The 18,217-nt window shown below is 49.1% G+C and overlaps 2 protein-coding genes and 1 non-coding gene across 13 annotated transcripts in view; 1 reads left to right on the forward strand and 2 right to left on the reverse strand.

Annotated features, from left to right (window-relative positions):
• RANGAP1 (Ran GTPase activating protein 1) overlaps positions 1 to 4,125 on the reverse strand; it is a 28,732-nt gene extending 24,607 nt beyond the window's left edge. For 3 of the 5 annotated variants that reach the window (XM_061418646.1, XM_061418649.1, XM_061418650.1), the window contains exon 1: positions 224 to 508. In XM_061418646.1, the coding sequence (XP_061274630.1) occupies positions 224 to 308 (85 nt within the window). In that variant the 5' untranslated portion in view covers positions 309 to 508. Of the gene's footprint in view, positions 1 to 223; positions 509 to 797; positions 1,737 to 2,262 lie in introns of those variants that run through there. The other 2 variants (XM_061418648.1, XM_061418647.1) reach the window with 2 other exon arrangements.
• The window catches only part of ZC3H7B (zinc finger CCCH-type containing 7B), a 69,528-nt gene continuing 51,870 nt past the window's right edge, over positions 560 to 18,217 (forward strand). For 3 of the 7 annotated variants that reach the window (XM_061418631.1, XM_061418635.1, XM_061418637.1), the window contains exon 1: positions 14,470 to 14,756. The gene's annotated coding sequence lies outside the window, so the exon portion shown is untranslated. Of the gene's footprint in view, positions 649 to 14,270; positions 14,363 to 14,468; positions 14,757 to 18,217 lie in introns of those variants that run through there. The other 4 variants (XM_061418633.1, XM_061418634.1, XM_061418632.1 and 1 more) reach the window with 4 other exon arrangements.
• Positions 6,059 to 6,165, reverse strand: LOC133249032 (U6 spliceosomal RNA). The gene has a single exon (XR_009736840.1). It is a non-coding gene; the product is annotated as a U6 spliceosomal RNA (small nuclear RNA).

Consider the following 18,217-nt stretch of genomic DNA (forward strand, 5'->3'; position numbering starts at 1 on the left):
GCACTAAACCACTGGGAGAAATAAAAACACTGAGCAAGGAAGAGTTCTAAAAAGGCAAAGGTTTCAACCTCTGTAGAGTTACCGTCTAACCACAAGCCCTCCTCTGCCCAACTGCCCCAGGCGGGGTACCAAGCAGAGCCATGTAAGTTGACCACTGGGTCCCCAGGGAATGGCAGTCGAGTCCCAGTCTGACGGCTATGAAGAGTCTCCCCAGAGCACACACCTGCCTGATCATGTTGGGTGCTTTCTGTCTGAGGGTCCCATTCCTCAAACAGGACACAGATGGCTATGGGATCCAGGTTATCCATCCCAAAGAATGCCCCACTGCCCTCGTTGGCATGACTCTGGGGGTGGGGCACAGGGCACAGCCCACTGCACAGCTCGTTTCAACCTTGGCCAGGAGACTGGGCAGCCCATGGCGGCCAGACCTCAGGGGTTCCTAGGCGACCAGAGGTCTCTACATCACAACAGCCACCATCACAATAGACTGAGGACAGAGTTGCTGAAAAAAAGGAGCTTCTAGCTTATAGTTCAGCAGATTGGCAGAAAGGATCACTACATTTCCCCAAAGAGGAATGGGTGATCAGGAAGAACAAGGTTATTTAGTGTCTCAGACAGTGATAAGAAAAAAAACAAACAGGAAAAGGGGTAAGAAGCTTTGCTGTTTTCCTTTTTTCTTGGGAGGGGGGAATGGATTTAATCTAAAATAGAGTGGTGGTTGTTGTTCAGTTGCTTAGTCATGGCCAACTGTTTGCAACCCCATGGACTGCAGCACACCAGGGTTCCCTGTTCTTTACCATCTCCTGCAGCTTGCTCAAACTCATGTCCATTGAGTTGGTGATGCCATCCAACCATCTTGTCCTCTGTCGTCCCCTTCTCCTGCCTTCAATATTTCCCAGCATCGGGGTCTTTTCCAAGGGGTCAGTTCTTCACATTAGGTGGCCAAAGTACTGGGGCTTCAGCTTCAGCCCTCCCAATGAATATTCAGGACTGATTTCCTTTAGGATTGACTGGTTTGATCTCCTTCCAATACAAGGGGACTCGCAAGAGTCTTAGAGAAGGTATTATTAAGAAAGAAACAAAGACTTGAAGGATACTGGGGACTGACCCACGCAGATATCTGGGGGAAGAACATTCTTGCAAAGGCTCTTGTGGGGGAAGGGGGGGTGCGGTCAGAGGAAGTGCAAGGAGGCCAGTGGGGCTGGAACACAGAGAGAGAAGGAGAAAAGAGGTAAGAGATAAAGAGAATTAACAAGAGGCCCCAGTCACAAAGGCCATTTTAAGAACCGAAGCTTTTACTGTGAATGACAAAGGGAGCCACTGGAGGGTTTCTAGCAGAAGAGGAACTGTGATGTGACGTTATATTCTGACCGGATCACTCTATCTGCTGCGTGAGGCAGGGAATCTCAAAGCTGCCTCAAGAATGAACGAGGGGATGAAACTGAGCATAAAACAGCCTGACACCGCCACCACCCCACTCCTTGTAATTTCAGTTTGGGACAATTTAAGGCTAGAAAAACGGTGGTGAGGCGTCCAGACGAAATAGGAACACAGAACTTCTCAGCTGGAAAAGTCCAGTACGCACACACACACACACCCCATCCTATCCACTATAAAGACTAGGCAACACACACACCGTTCACTGTAAAGTCTAGGCAACTGGACCACAGAGAGATGAACTGACTGGTCCAAGGTCTACAAAGGGCCAGCAGCGAAGTAAACACAAACATCTCCTCTCCCTCCCGAGCAGGAGCCTGGCACATTTGCCTCCGTGCACATCCACCGCTCCTGCCCAACGTCGGCAGAGACTCACGAGGGTCCCCGGGGATGAGGCTGCACCAGCCCAGGTCCTCGGCGGGTGTGGGCCTCTTGGGAGGCGGCGGCGGGAGAGCGACGTGCGAGTTCGGGCCGCGAATGACAGGCGGGGCCGCACCGGAGTCCCATCCGGGATCCCAGGCGGACGTTCACCGCCCTCGGATTGACACCGACGCGAACAGGGGACGCCGCTGCCGGCTGGGCGAGCCGGGTGGGCCTGATGCCCTCTCTTAAGCCTCAGCCTCGCCGCTTGGGAAAAGGGACAGCGCCCCTCCCGGCTTCCCAAACTCCCACCCGCTCGGCGCTCGGCGGTCGAGGGCACAGGGGATGAAAGCGGAGGGGCATGCAGAAAGCGCCACACCTTCCTCGCCCGGTTCCAGGGCCGCGCCACCCCCGCCTGTATCCCCAGGCAGGTGACAAGGAAAGGAAAGGGATCCCCGACCCTACCGTACACAGGCTGCGCCGCCGCGTGGGGCGATCTGAGTGCGCGCGTGCGTCCGGCGGGCGCGGACGGATTTAGGGTCCGGGTCAGGTCAGGTCAGGTCGGGGTCGCCGCCTCCGATCCGGGGCTGCCGATGCTCAGCTCCACCGGTAGACGTCCGTCAGCTTTGCCCAAGCGCTTCTCGCCGCTCGCAACTCCGACACCACCTGCTCCCCGCACGGCGGCGGATGATGGCGGAGGGAGGTGGATTTTGAAAGCCGGCAGTTTCTTTCCTTCGATTTGATTTGTCGGAGGCCTGGTCCGGCTTCCCCTACCCCTGCGCGCGCGCGGCCTGTCGGGTATGGTAGTCCGCTTCTCCTGCGCGGGGAGCGGCTGGACGCCGCAGAGTCGCGCCCGCGAACTACCATTTCCATAATACCCGCGCGGCGTCCCAGGGCGCCTCCGCTAGGTCCCTCTGTGCCCTCCCTTTTGCGGCTTCTGGCTCTTTTTCCCGGAGGCCGCTGGGCGGCGTTGAACCGCGAACTCCCAGGAAGACTACAATTCCCTAAATGCCTTGAGGCCGGGCTGGCTCCGCCCTTCCGGAAAGGTTCAGGTTCACGTAACTTTATTGACAAAGGCTGGTGCTGACGGAGACTCGAAGCTCAATCTGTTCCGCAAGCTAAGAGGTGTCCATTTCCTAAAGGGAAAACCTCGCTTTTTTTTGTCCCATGAAATTGGAAGGACATTCGAGGACTTTCCCCAAAATAGCCACAAATTCCTTGATAATTAAAAGGAGGGGGGGAAATAGTAACTCTGTAGCAAAGAAACTCTACCACACCACCCTTAGCCATATTAACGTTCACATTAACGCTACACTGACGCTGACATCCATCGCACACCTCCCGCTGTGCTGAGGCCACAGCATCACCATCCAGTCCCCGCAACGCATAAAATTAATCGTGAGGAGCCATCGGACGTACCCAACTGAGGAACACGTTACGGAATAATGTGTCTGTACTCTTCCAAAAATGTCTGTGTCGTGAAAGACAAAAGCTGAGGAGCTGTTGCAGATAAAACGTGACTGAAAAGACACGATAATTAAATGCAACACGTAGTCCTGGATTGGATCCTGGGGTCGGGGTACAGAGAATTATTATAAAGGGCAATATTGAGACAGAAAAATTTGTATGTTAGATAGTAACATTGTAAAAAAAAAAAAGATAATAGCATTGTTTCCATGTTAAACCTGTTGTTCCTTTTAAATTGTACCTGATTATGTAAGAGACTGCCTTTGTTCTTGGGAAATACATGCTGAAATAATTACAGGCATGATGTTGCAACCTAGTCTGGAATGGCTCAAAAAATGTATACATTCATATGTAGCGTTAGAGAATGCAAGTACAGCAAAATGTAAACAAGTGAATCTGGGTGAAGGGTCTGTGGGAGTTCTTTCAACATTTTTGCTACTTTCCTCTAGATTCGAATTTTTAAGTAACAGAACACAAGTAGCTATTTTCTTTTCACAAAGAACTCTTTAACCATTATGTAAATAAGGTGTTCATTATAAACACTTCAACCAACATAGAACAGGATAGAAACAGAAAAGTAAACCTTACCAGAGAAACTCCAGTTCCCGGAGATCAGCACTGGCAACACAGGCAGACTTCTTTCCAAAGTTACCTCTCACAACTCGGCCCACACACCCACTTACGCTTTCGCTTTACCTGCAATTCAGAGTTAAATGTCGTATGTGCCAGGTTCTTCCACATACAACTAAATTAATCTTTACAACCACAAAGGAAAAGGGCATCATTGCTACCCTTCCCAGCAGAGATGAGAAAACAGAAGCTCCAGACTCTAGTCCGAAGTACTACTGAGTTGTGGATCCTCTGCCTTCTCCCTTTCCTCTTCTGCCTGTAGAGCCCATATTAAATGCCACCTCCTCCAGGAGGCTTTCCTTGCCCTGGTGACTCCACCCTGAATGAATCAGCTTCCTGTGGGGCCCCTCAGCAAGCTTCAGAACCCTCACAGCTGTGGGTCTGAGAGCTTTTTCACAGAGTTAACATTCTACTTGGCAGCTTCCTCCTTCATCTGAAGAGCCTCTAGGCAGGTACTGTTTCTATCTGGGCAGCATTCTCTGGGGTCCTGGCCTGTCATAGGTACCTCAGTTCTGTTCAGTTTAGTTGTTCAGTCATGTCCGATTCTTTGCGACCCATGAACCGCAGCACACCAGGCCTCCTTGTCCATCACCAGTTCCCAAAGTTTACCCAAACTCTTGTCCATTGAGTCGGTGATGCCATCCAACCATCTCATCCTCTGTCATCCCCTTCTCCTCCTGCCCTCAATCTTTCCCAGCATCAGGGTCTTTTCCAATGAGTCAGTTCTTCACCTCAGGTGGCCAAAGTATTGGAGTTTCAGCTTCAACATCAGTCCTTCCAATGAACACCCAGGACTGATCTCCTTTAGGGTGGACTGGTTGGATCTCCTTGCAGTCCAAGGGACTCTCAAGAGTCTTCTCCAACACCACAGTTCAAAAGCATCGATTCTTCAGCACTCAGCTTTCTTCACAGTCCAACTCTCACATCCATACATGACCACTGGAAAAACCATAGCCTTGACTAGATGAACCTTTGTTGGCAAAGTAATGTCTCTGCTTTTTAATATGCTGTCTAGGTTGGCCTTACTTTCCTTCCAAGGAGCAAGCATCTTTTAATTTCATGGCTGCAATCACCATCTGCAGTGATTTGGGAGCCCAGAAAAATAAAGTCAGCTGCTGTTTCCACTGTTTCCCCATCTATTTGCCATGAAGTGATGGGCCCATATGCCATGATCTTAGTTTCCTGAATGTTGAGCTTTAAGCCAACTTTTTCACTCTCCTCTTTCACTTTCATCAAGAGGCTTTTTAGTTTTTCTTCACTTTCTACCATAAGAGTGGTGTCATCTGCATATCTGAGGTTATTGATATTTCTCCCTGCAATCTTGATTCCAGCTTGTGCTTCTTCCAGCCCACAGGTTTCCTCATTTGAACTGGATTTCAGTCAGGGTCACAGGATGTTTCCTTAAAATGAATCATCATCTGAAAAGTCTGAGAAGCTTCCAGCTAGGCCTGATGTTATTCCTGAGCTGATTCTGGCTGCTGCTGCTGCTGCTGCTGCTAAGTCGCTTCAGTCGTGTCCGACTCTGTGTGACCTCATAGACAGCAGCCCACCAGGCTCCCCCGTCCGTGGGATTCTCCAGGCAAGAACACTGGAGTGGGGTGCCATTTCCTTCTCCAATGTATGAAAGTGAAAAGTGAAAGTGAAGTCGCTCAGTTGTGTCTGACTTAGCTACCCCATGGACTGCAGCCTTCCAGGCACCTCTGTCCATGGGATTTTCCAGGCAAGAGTACTGGAGTGGGTTGTCATTGCCTTCTCCAAATTCTGGCTAGGACTGATCAAATCAGTCTAAATTTTCCTTAGGATGACCCTAAGCCTCCCTCTTCTAGTTTTACTTTCTGAGACTCTTCTGATGGGGACCTCCCGAAGGGAAGAGAGAAGTGGGTGGCAGAACATCTGAGGTAATCTTCCCTGCCTCCTTGTCTGGGTGATGGATCACAGGGTTTTTTACAACTGCAAGTTTCTTAGCAGAAACTCAATGGCCTTCAAAGCCCAGGGGTAACGGGGTCCCATGGGGCCTGTGGAGAACCAATGGGTAGGTGTTCTGCTTGAAGGTGTTCACGTTCAAAGCTAAAAATCACAAATCCAGGCCCTTAGCAACACAGATTCTGTTTGTTACTCCTGAATCTAGATTCTATCCCAAACCCCTTTATTTTATTTTATTTTTTAAAATATGGAACGCTTCACGAATTTGCGTGTCATCCTTGCGCAGGGGCCATGCTAATCTTCTCTGTATCGTTCCAATTTTAGTATATGTGCTGCCGAAGCGAGCACCCAAACCCCTTTAAAATGGGGAGACTACAGTTTAAAAGGGAGGAGGGGGTTTGCACACTGAGTCCAAATGTTAGGGGAAGCACACTGACTGAAATCGCCCACCCTGGCCAAGTACCTGAGTAACCATTTGCATGAGTTGTTTTAAGACAGGAGGTCCTGGTAAGGAACACGAAACTAACAGGCCACCACCAATGGGAAGAGTTCGGGAAAGGTCAAAAGGAGACACCATGTGTTCGACCACCTCCCAGAATCCTTCTTGCTGGCATCCATCTTGGCTGGGCGATGCGATGAGTGTGCCTTCAGGAAGGACTCTGAGTCAGAATCATTGGCTAAAGACAACCTGGAAACTAATCCCATCACCATAAAACCCGAGACTGCAAGAACGTGGCAGAAGAGTCCTCCTAAGTGACCTTACCCTATTGCTCTCTGCCTGGGTGCCCCTTCCCAATAAAATCTCTTGCTTTGTCAGCGCATGTGTCTCCTTGGACAATTCATTTCCGAGTGTTAGACAAGAGCCCATTCTCGGGCCCTGGAAGGGGTCCCACTTCCTGCAACACAGAGTCTTGAAAAATCAGTGTTTCCAAGCAACTCATTTGTCATCTTCTTTCTCTCTTCCCCTCACTTTCTCCAACTCTCTCTTTCAGAGAGACTAGTCTGTTTGCCTGACCCTGAGAAAAGAAATGGAATGGACAGATGGAACCATCTTAGGCCATCCCTTGCCTCTTTTCTTTTGTTCTTCTTCTTCTTTTTTTAATATTTATTTGCAGGCACCGGGTCTTAATTGCAGCATGCAAGATCTTTAGTTGTGGCAATGCGAACTTTTAGTTTCCACATGCAAACTCTCAGTTCGTTGACCAAGGTTGAACCTGGGCCCCCTGAATTGGGAGCACCAAGTCTTAGCAACTGGACAACCAGGGAAGCCCCTGTTCTCTTTTCAGCAAATGGAGAACTAAAGCCCAGAGGTCAAATAACATAAATTACACAGTAATTTAGACAAGAAATAGTGGAAGCCAGATCTCTGGGGTTCTTTTTCATTACACATGCAAAATAAGTCACCTTTTGAGTGTGAGTTGGGAATAAGAGGAGAGTGGATGTTCCAGACCCCTTTCTCCATTGTGCAGCAGCTTTTATTGTCTGCTTTCTTTCTTTCTTTTTTTAATGTTTTGAAGAGAAAAAGCAGACTGCCTCTGATTAGTTTGGTTTTCTTGAACTGAATGTTTTAAATTCCATTCTGGTGCCTAAAAACAAACTTAATTGCCAATTTTGAATGGAATAAATAACAATATTTATTCTGGTTTCCTGAAGAGCTACCAAGGCTGCAGACTTGCCATTTAGTCAGATCAAAAACAAATGCCTGAACTATGTCAGACACGTGAGGAATGCGGAGAGAAAGTCCCAAGAACCAACTGGGTGCTGGCCTTAGGTTCCTCCTGGAGAGAGGCAAGGAGGCCTGGCTTACCCACATTGCTGGAGAGTCTGCCCCCTCCCCCAGTGGGAGGGGATTACTACATTATTTGTTAAAGATAACTCAAACCAGGCTCCCCCCAGGTTCAAGCCCAGAGCTCCCTTAATGATTTCTTTTTAACCTCAATAAAAAAATGATACTCAAAAGAACTCATTCACTCCACAAATAGTTATCTACTATGTGCAAGGCATTATTCCAGAATCCAGTGTTGAGTAAGATGGAAAACAGTGCCTGGGGAGGAGCTTAAATTTGGGTCTAATGTGTATGAAGGGTTTCCTGGTATCAAATTCTTTTAGTAGATTATATCCCCTTTTAATAGTTCTTTTGTTTCAAAATGGAAATTATTTCATTTTTAAAATGAAAACTGACAGCAATTTTAAAAATTAGTATAAATGTAAAAGAGCACAGAGAAGAAAGTTAAAAATTACCTATTTTGTTTTTAACAAAAATATTACGTAGACTGATGGAGGGATGAATATATGATAAAACAAATACAGAAAAAGTTTAATAGTCAGAGCATAATATGGGCTTCCCTGGTGGCTCAGCAATAAAGAATCTGCCTGCAATTCAGGAGACTCGGGTTGTATCCCTGAGTTGGGAAGATTCCCTGGAGGAGAGCATGGAAACCCACTCCAGTATTCTTGCTGGGAAAATCCCATGGACAGAGGGGCCTGGAAGGTTACAGCCTAGGGGGTCGCCGAGTCGAAATGGCTGAGCAACTGAAGCAACTGCGCATGAATAGCATAACAGAGGGCTCTATAGTTCTTCCAGTTTTCCGTATGCTTGATCATTTTCAAGCATACTGGGGACAAATGTGAGCATGTTTTATCACCTGAATTTCATCCACTGTGTTATAACCTATCTCAGCTTCTGGGTTCATGGGTCCATCTTCATTTCTGAGAATTGGAATTCTATGGACTGTTTCCCAGAAGAATGTGTTATTTATTTAATCACACAGTACTTTGCATGCAGGAACTCAATCTTCATAGTAACCCTATGGGGAATGTTCTCATTACCCTCAACCTAAGCCTAAAATTGTGCACTTTATCTTCATGGTCTTTCCCTAACCCCGAAGTTAAGATCCCTTTCTGGAGGGCTGGGACCAGGGACTGTGCTGGAGCTGTGGGGAAAGGGGTTTACTTACAGTCCCAGGAGTGAGGCCTGGCAATGAATGTTTTTGAGTGAGTAAATGAACAGTGTATACATGATTGCAATTAAGGCTGCCCTTCTCTGGTGATCTAGTGGTTAAGAATCTGCCTTCCATTGCAGGGGATGCGGGCTTAATCCCTGGTTGGAGAACTAAGATCCCACATGCCACAGGGAAACTAAGCCTGTGTGCCACAACTAGAGAAGCCAGTGGTGGTGGTGGTTTAGTTGCTAAGTCGTGTCCGACTCTTGCGACCCCATGGACAGAGGAGCCTGGCAGGCTACAGTCCATGGGATTCTCCAGGCAAGAATATTGGAGTGGGTTGCCATTTCCTTCTGCAGGGGATCTTCCCAACCCAGGAATCGAACCCGGGTCTCCTGCATTATAGGCAGAGTCTGTAGCAACTGAGCTACAAGGGAAGCCCCCAGAGAAGCCAGTGGGCAACTGCAAAGATCCAGCACAGCGTGGAAAAAAAGAAAAAGATTGCCATGCACTCAGGCTTTTCCCAGGTGATAAGAAGGCATCCCTGAGGTCCAGCCCATGGCATGCCTAAGCTTGGAGCGGAAGGTGCTCACTGGAGAAGGGATAACTGAGTGATGTACCTGTCAGTTCCTCAAAGGTCAAGTGTCCACTTCCTATTCTCCAGCTACCCACTCCCATGACAGGCCCTTGGAGGTAATCAGTGATATGCATTCAGATTTAAGATAGTCACATCATGACATTCACATTCACATCTTACAGGTAGACAGCCCTGGCATTGAATTCTGTCTCTACCTCTTTCTTAGCTGTGTAACCTTAGTGAAGTGAAAGTGAAAGTCGCTCAGTTGTGTCCAACTCTTTGTGATTCCATGGACTATACACTCCATGGAATTCTCCAGGCCAGAATACTGGAGTGGGTAGCCTTTCCCTTCTCCAGGGGATCTTCCCAACCCAGGGATCGAACCCAGGTCTCCCACACTGCAGACAGATTCTTTACCAGCTGAACCACAAGGGAAGCCTGTGTGACCTTAACCAAGTCAATTAACTGCTTTGTGTCCGTTTCTTTACTGTGAAACAGGCAACAACTGCTTGATACCAAATTCTAGAGATGGCGGCAGCTGAGAGGAGATCCGATGTCCAGTTGAATTGCAACCTGAATGATGAATAGTCCTCTTTTAAGGATATGTGTTTTTCCACTGGCAGCCTGGGATGGTGGAATCACCACGTCACCAGGTAGTTCATTTGAGGCAAGATGCAGTAGTCCAGCTGACCTCAACAGCTTCAGTCATAAAACCGGACTGATAGTAACAGTGGAACCTAATCTGATAAATCTGTCAAGAATGTTTCACCATACATTGTACAGGGGATATGGGAACTAACATGGATTCACCCCCGTGGGCTGGGCACTGTTCTAAATATTTTACATGTATTATTTAAATGTAGTGTTTGAAACAAACTTTATGTTGATTGGGTTTTCTTATCTTTATGTTACCATTGAGGAGCCTGAGGCTTCAAGATTGCCTGGGGTCACATAACTAGCAAGCCCTGGAGCTAGGACTCCGACCAACCTTTGTCTACCTAAGGTTGCCTCAGTGACAGCTCCACTCTTCCACTTAGCCTCCCTAAATTGCCAGGCTCGACCTATGGATACCTTTAACCTATGATCTTGGATTTCTTACAGGTGACCCAGCAGTGCTTGTCAGAAATACTAAATCAAAATCTCTGAGAGCTCCCTGGTGGCCTAGTGTTTAGGATTCTGGGCTTTCACTAACTATGGCCCAGGTTGGGGAACTGAGATCCTGTAAGCCATGTAGCACGCCCCTCCTCTTCCAAAAAAAGAATCTCTGAGATAGCAGTGAGGTGGGGGTGATTAGAGGTCTCCATTTTATTTCATTTAATTTTTTATTTTTGGCCATGAAGCTTGTGGGAATAAACTCGAGCCTCCTGCAGCAAAAGTGTGGAGTCTTAACCCCTGGACGGCCAAGGAATTCTCTAGAAGTCTTCATTTTAAACATGCCACAACCCTCCTCTACCCCACCACAGTGAGCCTGCGTGGACGTGGCTTTTCCTTTCTAGACGTCCCCTCATGCCAGAGACTGCCTTTCTATTGTTGTTGTTAACCTCAGAGGAGTGAGGGGAGCGATGGCACCCACGGAAGGAAGGGCTGGAGAAATGCCGATGGTGCAGGTGTGCTTTCCCCCACCCCTTTCCAAGGCTTCCTTGAGGTGGATAGTGAAAAGCACAGGAGGCCATCTAAAGCGTACAGACTCTGCAGTCAGACTTGCCGCCTTGGACAAGTCACTTAATCCTTAAGGGCCTAGATCTGATAAACAGAGTGCCTGATGAACTATGAACGGAGGTTCGTGACATTGTACAGGGGACAGGGATCAAGACCATCCCCAAGAAAAAGAAATGCAAAAAAGCAAAATGGCTGCCTGAGGGGGCCTTACAAATAGCTGTGAAAAGAAGAGAAGTGAAAAGCAAAGGAGAAAAGGAAAGATATACCCATTTGAATGCAGAGTTCCAAAGAATAGCAAGGAGAGATAAGCAAGCCGTCCTCAGTGATCAATGCAAAGAAATAGAGGAAAATAATAGAATGGGAAAGACTAGAGTTCTCTTCAAGAAAATTAGAAATACCAAGGGAACATTTCACGCAAAGATGGGCTTGATAAAGGACAAAAATGGTAGGGACCTAACAGAAGCAGAAGATATTAAGAAGAGGTGGCAAGAATACACAGAAGAACTGCACAAAAAAGATCTTCACGACCTAGATAATCACGATGGTGTGATCACTCACCTAGAGCCAGACATCCTGGAATGTGAAGTCAAGTGGGCCTTAGGAAGCATCACTACAAACAAAGCTAGTGGAGGTGATGGAATTCCAGTTGAGCTATTTCAAATCCTGAAAGATGATGCTGTGAAAGTGCTGCACTCAATATGTCAGCAAATTTGGAAAACTCACCAGTGGCCACGGGACTGTAAAAGGTCAGTTTTCATTCCAATCCCAAAGAAAGGCAACGCCAAAGAATGCTCAAACTATCGCACAATTGCACTCATCTCACATGCTAGTAAACTAATGCTCAAAATTCTCCAAGCCAGGCTTCAGCAGGACATGAACCGTGAACTTCCAGATGTTCAAGCTGGTTTTAGAAAAGGCAGAGGAACCAGAGATCAAATTGCCAACATCCACTGGATCATTGAAAAAGTGAGAGAGTTTCAGAAAAACATCTATTTCTGCTTTACTGACTATGCCAAAGCCTTTGACTGTGTGGATTACAATAAACTGTGGAAAATTCAGAAAGAGATGCGAATACCAGACCACCTGACCTGCCTCTTGAGAAACCTGTATGCAGGTCAAGAAGCAACAGTTAGAACTGGACATGGAACAACAGACTGGTTCCAAATACGAAAAGGAGTACATCAAGGCTGTATGTTGTCACCCTGCTTATTTAACTTATATGCAGAGTACATCATGAGAAACGCTGGGCTGGATGAAGCACAAGCTAGAATCAAGATTGCTGGGAGAAAAATCAATAACCTCGGATATGCAGATGACACCACCCTTATGACAGAAAGTGAAGAGGAGCTAAAGAGCCTCTTGATGAAAGTGAAAGAGGAGAGTGAAAAAGTTGGCTTAAAGCTCAACATTCAGGAAACTAAGATCATGGCATCTGGGCCCATCACTTCATGGCAAATAGATGGGGAAACAGTGGAAACAGCAGCTGACTTTATTTTTCTGGGCTCCCAAATCACTGCAGATGGTGATTGCAGCCATGAAATTAAAAGATGCTTGCTCCTTGGAAGGAAAGTTATGACCAATCTAGACAGCATATTAAAAAGCAGAGACATTACTTTGCCAATAAAGGTCCATCTAGTCAAGGGTATGGTTTTTCCAGTAGTCATGTATGGATGTGAGAGCTGGACTATAAAGAAAGCTGAGTGCTGAAGAATCGATGCTTTTGAACTGTGGTGTTGGAGAAGACTCTTGAGAGTCCCTTGGACTGCAAGGAGATCCAACCAGTCCATCCTAAAGGAGATCAGTCCTGGGTGTTCATTGGAAGGATTGATGCTGAAGCTGAAACTCCAATACTTTGGCCACCTGAGGTGAAGAACTGACTCATTGGAAAAGACCCTGATGCTGGGAAAGACTGAGGGCAGGAGGAGAAGGGGATGACAGAGGATGAGATGGTTGGATGGCATCACCGACTCAATGGACAAGAGTTTGGGTAAACCTTGGGAATTGGTGATGGACAAGGAGGCCTGGCATGCTGCGGTTCATGGGGTCTTAAAGAGTCAGACATGACTGAGTGACTGAATTGACTCAGTTTTCTATTTGTAAAATGAGCATGATAAACCCAATCTTCCAGGATTATGGTGAGAATTAGGTAAACTGTTTAAGTTTCTTGTGCCTCCCAACATTTGCCACATGTTTAAAATTCATCTCAGTAATGTACCTCCAGTTCCTAAGACTGTATGGCACAAATGTGGAAATGATAACATTTATAAAGATAAAATCTTCACAAATCTCACAGTTGATCCTCACTAAATAATTTTCTTTTTTTGACCTCACTGCACAGCGTGTGAGATCTTAGTTTCCTGCATGCCTGGATCTCAGTGGTATCTGACTCTCTGAGACCCCATGGACTGTAGCCCACCAGGCTCGTCTGTGCATGGGATCTTCCCGCAGGAATATTGGAGTGGGTTGCCATTTCCTTCTCTAGGGGATCTTCCCAACTAAGAGATAGCACCCCCGTCTCCTGTGTCTCCTGCATTGCAGGCAGATTCTTTACCACTGATCTGTTGGGACAAATGCTCAGTCATGTCCAACTCTTTGTGACCCCGAAGACTGTAGCCCGCTAGGCTCCTCTGTCTATGGGATTTTCCAGGCAAGAATACTGGAGTGGGGTGCCATTTCCTCCTCCAGGAGATCTTCCTGCCCCAGGATTGAATCTGCATCTCCTGCATCTCCTGCACTGCAGGTGGATTCTTCACCCCTGAGTCACAGAGGAAGCCCCTTAGTTCCCTAACCAAGGATCAAACCTGCACTCCCAGCATTGGAAGTGCAGAATCTTAACCACTGGATCGCCAAGGAAGTCCCCCCTCAATAAAGAAATTTATGTGCATATACATACATGTGTGTAAAATGAAGAGGGAAAAGAACTCTAGGAATCAATGGTAGGGTGGGATGGATGACACGGTGTTTGGATCTGAAGCTCTGGATTCAAATTCAACCTGGACCTCTGACAGCTGGTTTCTCCTTCGGGTGATCTCCCCTTAACTTTTGGGTCTTCTTTGTTGAGTCGTCGTGTCCCACTCTTTGCCACCCCATTCACTGGGTCTTCTAAGCGGCCTCACATCCTTTAGGGAAAGATCCTAGACAAACAACAACCTTGGGTTCCCACTCTTGAAAAGGGCACAAGGCTCCTAGGGTTTTGGGGGAGCCTACACTGAAAGCAGCTAGAAACTCTGGGGCGGGGGCGGAGGGGGTGCTCTGTACACGCATGAAGAAGGGCGGAGGCGCTCAGGGAGACCAGCACCGTCCCAGAAATGCAGAATCGCCAAGAGAAAAGCCCTAAGAGGGCAGGACACTTGTAAAGAAAATAAAGGTGAATTCCAGGCATGAGCTGTCGGCGAGGAAGGGGGACCTCCCCGCCCCCTCCGCCCCCAGGTGCGCGGCCCGCGCCGCCCACCCCCGGCGCCCGGCGAGGGAAGCCGCGCTCTAGGACCCGAGGAGGAGGGACTGCAGGGAGACCGAGCCTCCAGCGGGTGCTGCCGCGAGCGGCCGGCCGGCGGGGAGGGCTGGAAATGAAAGTAAAGCGCTCCGGAGCCACATGGACGGAGCTGCCGGGGCGGCGGCGCCGGGAGCAGGATGCGGCTGCCCGTAATTAAATAGCATTTACTCTTATTATTACTAATAATAATAACGTAATCATACCTCTAGTCATAGCATACCATTTATCGGGCTCGGCGCAGGCCCGCGGGGAGCGCAGCCCGGCCGAGGTGAGTGCAGCGTGCGGCCCGAGCCCCGCGGGGCAGAGGCCGGGGGCCCGACCGCGGACGGGCGGCCGGCGCGGGAAGGGCTCGGGGTACCCGGGGGCCGCGCCGGGCCGGGCGGAGGCGCGGGGACCCCTGGCCCGGCCGGAGCTGCGCTGGGGACGCCTGGAGAGTGCATGTTGCAAAAATAAAGACACAGCTTCCTCCCCCTCCGCAATCCCCCTTTCCTTCTTTTTGGGGCTCCCCCTCCCGGCCCCCGCGCCCAGCCCCAAAGTTTCAAAGTTATTGTGCGGCCGGGGGCACCTGCCGCTGGGTGATTTGGCCGCCTCTGCAAGCCCCCGGGAGGTGTCTCGGAATTTCTTGCATGGGGGCTCTCTCTTGGGCGTCCGGAGCTTTGGGGTGCGCGGAGCCTTTGCGGGTCCCCGCGATGGGGTTCGAGGGGATTGGCGATTGGCGGGGGCGTCGCTGGCAGCGCTCCCCTTCCTTTTGTGTGCGCCTTGGCCCCGCAGCGCCGGGAGTTGGAGGGACCGCAGCGCGGGCGGAGGACAGCGGCCGCCAACGGGCCGCCCCTGCGGGCTGCGGCGGCCACGCGAGCCCGGGGATCCGGGGCCTGCGGCCCGGCCGGGGGGAGAGGGCGGCAGGAAAGGGGGGCGCGGTCTGGGTGGGGGGAATTTCCGGTCGTGGGATCGGTCCCAGGACTCCTAGGCCTGCGAGAATTCCGTCGTCTGACCAGGTGCGCTCAGGGGCTGCGGGGGACAGCTCCAGTGCCTGCGGGGCGCCCCCTGAATATGGGTCCCCGAGAGCCACCCACAACGGCGGCCTCGGACCCCTCTACTACCCTCCGCGGGCCTCAGGACCCTTCCCGGCCTGCCCCTTTCTTTCCCTGATTTCCCCCTAAAATCTGACCGACTAGGACGTTTATAGGTGCCTGATTTGGGGGTCTTTAACAGAGACAAAGCAGTATTCCCAGGAGAAAAAAAAATCAGGATTCACTCTGATGGACTCTGATGGGTGTGATGCCTACATGCCATCTGTGGGGAAAAGTAGGGGCTGGAGAAGGGGTCTGAGCCCAGAGTAGGGGACTGGGGGCCCCCAGCAGCTTTGTCAGGGATTTCATTTTCCTGGGGCTGCTTACTGGGACTTTGGTCCTGGGTACAAGACTTTGAACCCCAACTTCTTAGCATTTTCCCTCAGAGCTTGCAGTTCATCAAGTTCCATGAAAATAGCAGAATGCAGATCCTTGAATCCTCACACAAATGGGATAATTATAGTATGTTTAGCAACTGTTGGACACAAAATTCCAGCAGAATCTTTCATTCTGTTACCAAATCTTCCTCTTCCTCTCTCTGCAAATACAAGCATACCCACCTTGGTTGTCTTTCCCCATTTTTACTTCCCTTGGAAATTGGACTGCAAGCTAGAAATGATGCCCAGCAGATCACAATTAGAGCAGGTTTGAGGTGTGGGCTTCCTTAAGCTGGGAAGAAGAAACATGTTCCAGAAGGGTTGAGATCTGAGGATGGGAGAAAACTTTTGTGATCCCTGAGCTGGGATGACGGCTTCCCCAGTGTCTCAGCAGTAAAGAATCTGCCTGCAATGCAGGAGTCTTGGGTTCAATCCCTGGATCAGAAAGATCTGGAGGAGGGCATGGCAACCCACCCCAGTATTCTCGCCTGGAGAAGCCCATGGACAGAGGAGCCTGGCGGGCTGCAATCCACAGGGTCACAAAGAGTCGGACACGACTGAACATGCATGCACGTTCGTACTGGGATGAGGTTCCATGGATACTGTGAATGACTGCTGGCTTTTTGTTTAGGATGAACAATAAAGAATGTGGGTTTTGGTGGACTATTTGGGGCTAAGAAGCTCTGTGGGATGATCTGGGCTCTTGAATCTTAAGTATAGGACAGTTGAGGCATCAGTAGGTTTGGATTTGAGAATCCAAACATAATAATCCCTTAAATAGCACTTTTTAGTTTATAACAAAAGGGTTTCCACATATGTTCTCTCATCTGTCCTCCATAGCAACCATGTCAGCTCGACATTTTTCAATCTTAATTTTCCAGATGAGAGATCTGAAGCTTAGAGAGTTGAAGGTCTTCCTGGAAAGTCACACAACAGAGTTAGGATTCCTGCTTTGTTTTCTGCCTGCAAATCTTCACCCTCTCCCAGAGCCCTGCCTACCTTAGCAAATTTGTCTTCAAGAGCCTCTTATGGTGTACAGTGTGATGCTGTGGAGTCGGCTTGGGTTGAGTTTGCCACTTAAAGGCTGGCTGGAAAGAGAAAAGTTAACTCTAGTGAAGCAATGAGAGAACAAGAAGATGATCAATACTGGGGTCCAGGCGGTGAGAGCGGAGAGAAGAGAGAGCTCTCAGGGTAACCTGGAAAAGTTAGGGAAGGTTTCCTCCAGCAGGTGGATCTTGAGCTTGAAAGGATGAGGAGGTGTGGCTGGGGTGGAGAAAAAGTAGGGGATTCTGGGCTCCTCACCACTGCTTCTGCGCCGCGACGTTGGTGTACATTTTCTCTGATTCTTCCAGCGGCTCCGTGAGGGGTAGGCACTATTATCTCCATTTCACAGATGAAGAAACTGAGGAACACAGGAACACAGGACCTTGGCTGGTCACCCAAGGTCACCTGGCTGGATTTGAAGCCAGTCCTGTGTGACAGTTGAGTGGGCTACATGGTGTCAGAATTGGACCACCTCCATCCCAAATATGGAGAGCAACAACAGGGACCCAGACAGTCTGAACTGGCAAACGCTCTAGGGGTGAGGACCCAGGCTGAAAGGTCGGTAGGCTCCCCAGGGCCAGAGTTTCACTGAACCAGCCTTGTGTCCCATGGTCTTATGGGGCTGGCCCAGTGCAAGTCCTCTCAGGCAGCTATTGGAAGCCTGATTTTAGAAGGCAGACTGGTGGTGGAAGGAGACTGGGTCCCGAGCATGAGATCCGAGCTCAGTTCCCAGTGCCTGCCAGCGCCTGATTTGATACTGCCGAGGAGCTTGTGCTTGGAAAGGAGAAGGATACGGATGATTAACCCGAGTCTCCCAAGGACAGAAACTGGTTCTGATTCACCCTCTGTGTCCCAGGCCCCCGTGGAAGTGCCAGGAAGACACGATCAACTATTGTCTTGTCAAATTGAATAATGTCCCAGTGTAGAGGAAGAAGATTTATTTTGCCCTGGGGGTTGGAAGGTCTTCCAAGAAGTGCCACTTAAAACATTGGAAAGGAAAAAAAAGAATAACGTGTTGGAAAGATGGGTTGAGAAAGGGCATTCTAAGGAGAGGAGCTGAACTGGACAAAGGCAGGGCTGTGTAAAGTCAGACCGGGCAGGTTGTCTGGTACAGTCCACAGTGCGGGTGGCAGGTGTGAGTTCAGGTTCAAGTCAGGCTCTGCCACCGTGGTCCCTTGGGTTCTCTGGACCCAAGTTTCCTTTTCTGAAAAGGAACTCTGAGAGTTGATGATGTTTTA

This window comes from Bos javanicus, chromosome 5 (genome assembly GCF_032452875.1).
Source record: "Bos javanicus breed banteng chromosome 5, ARS-OSU_banteng_1.0, whole genome shotgun sequence".
Lineage (NCBI taxonomy): Eukaryota > Metazoa > Chordata > Mammalia > Artiodactyla > Bovidae > Bos > Bos javanicus.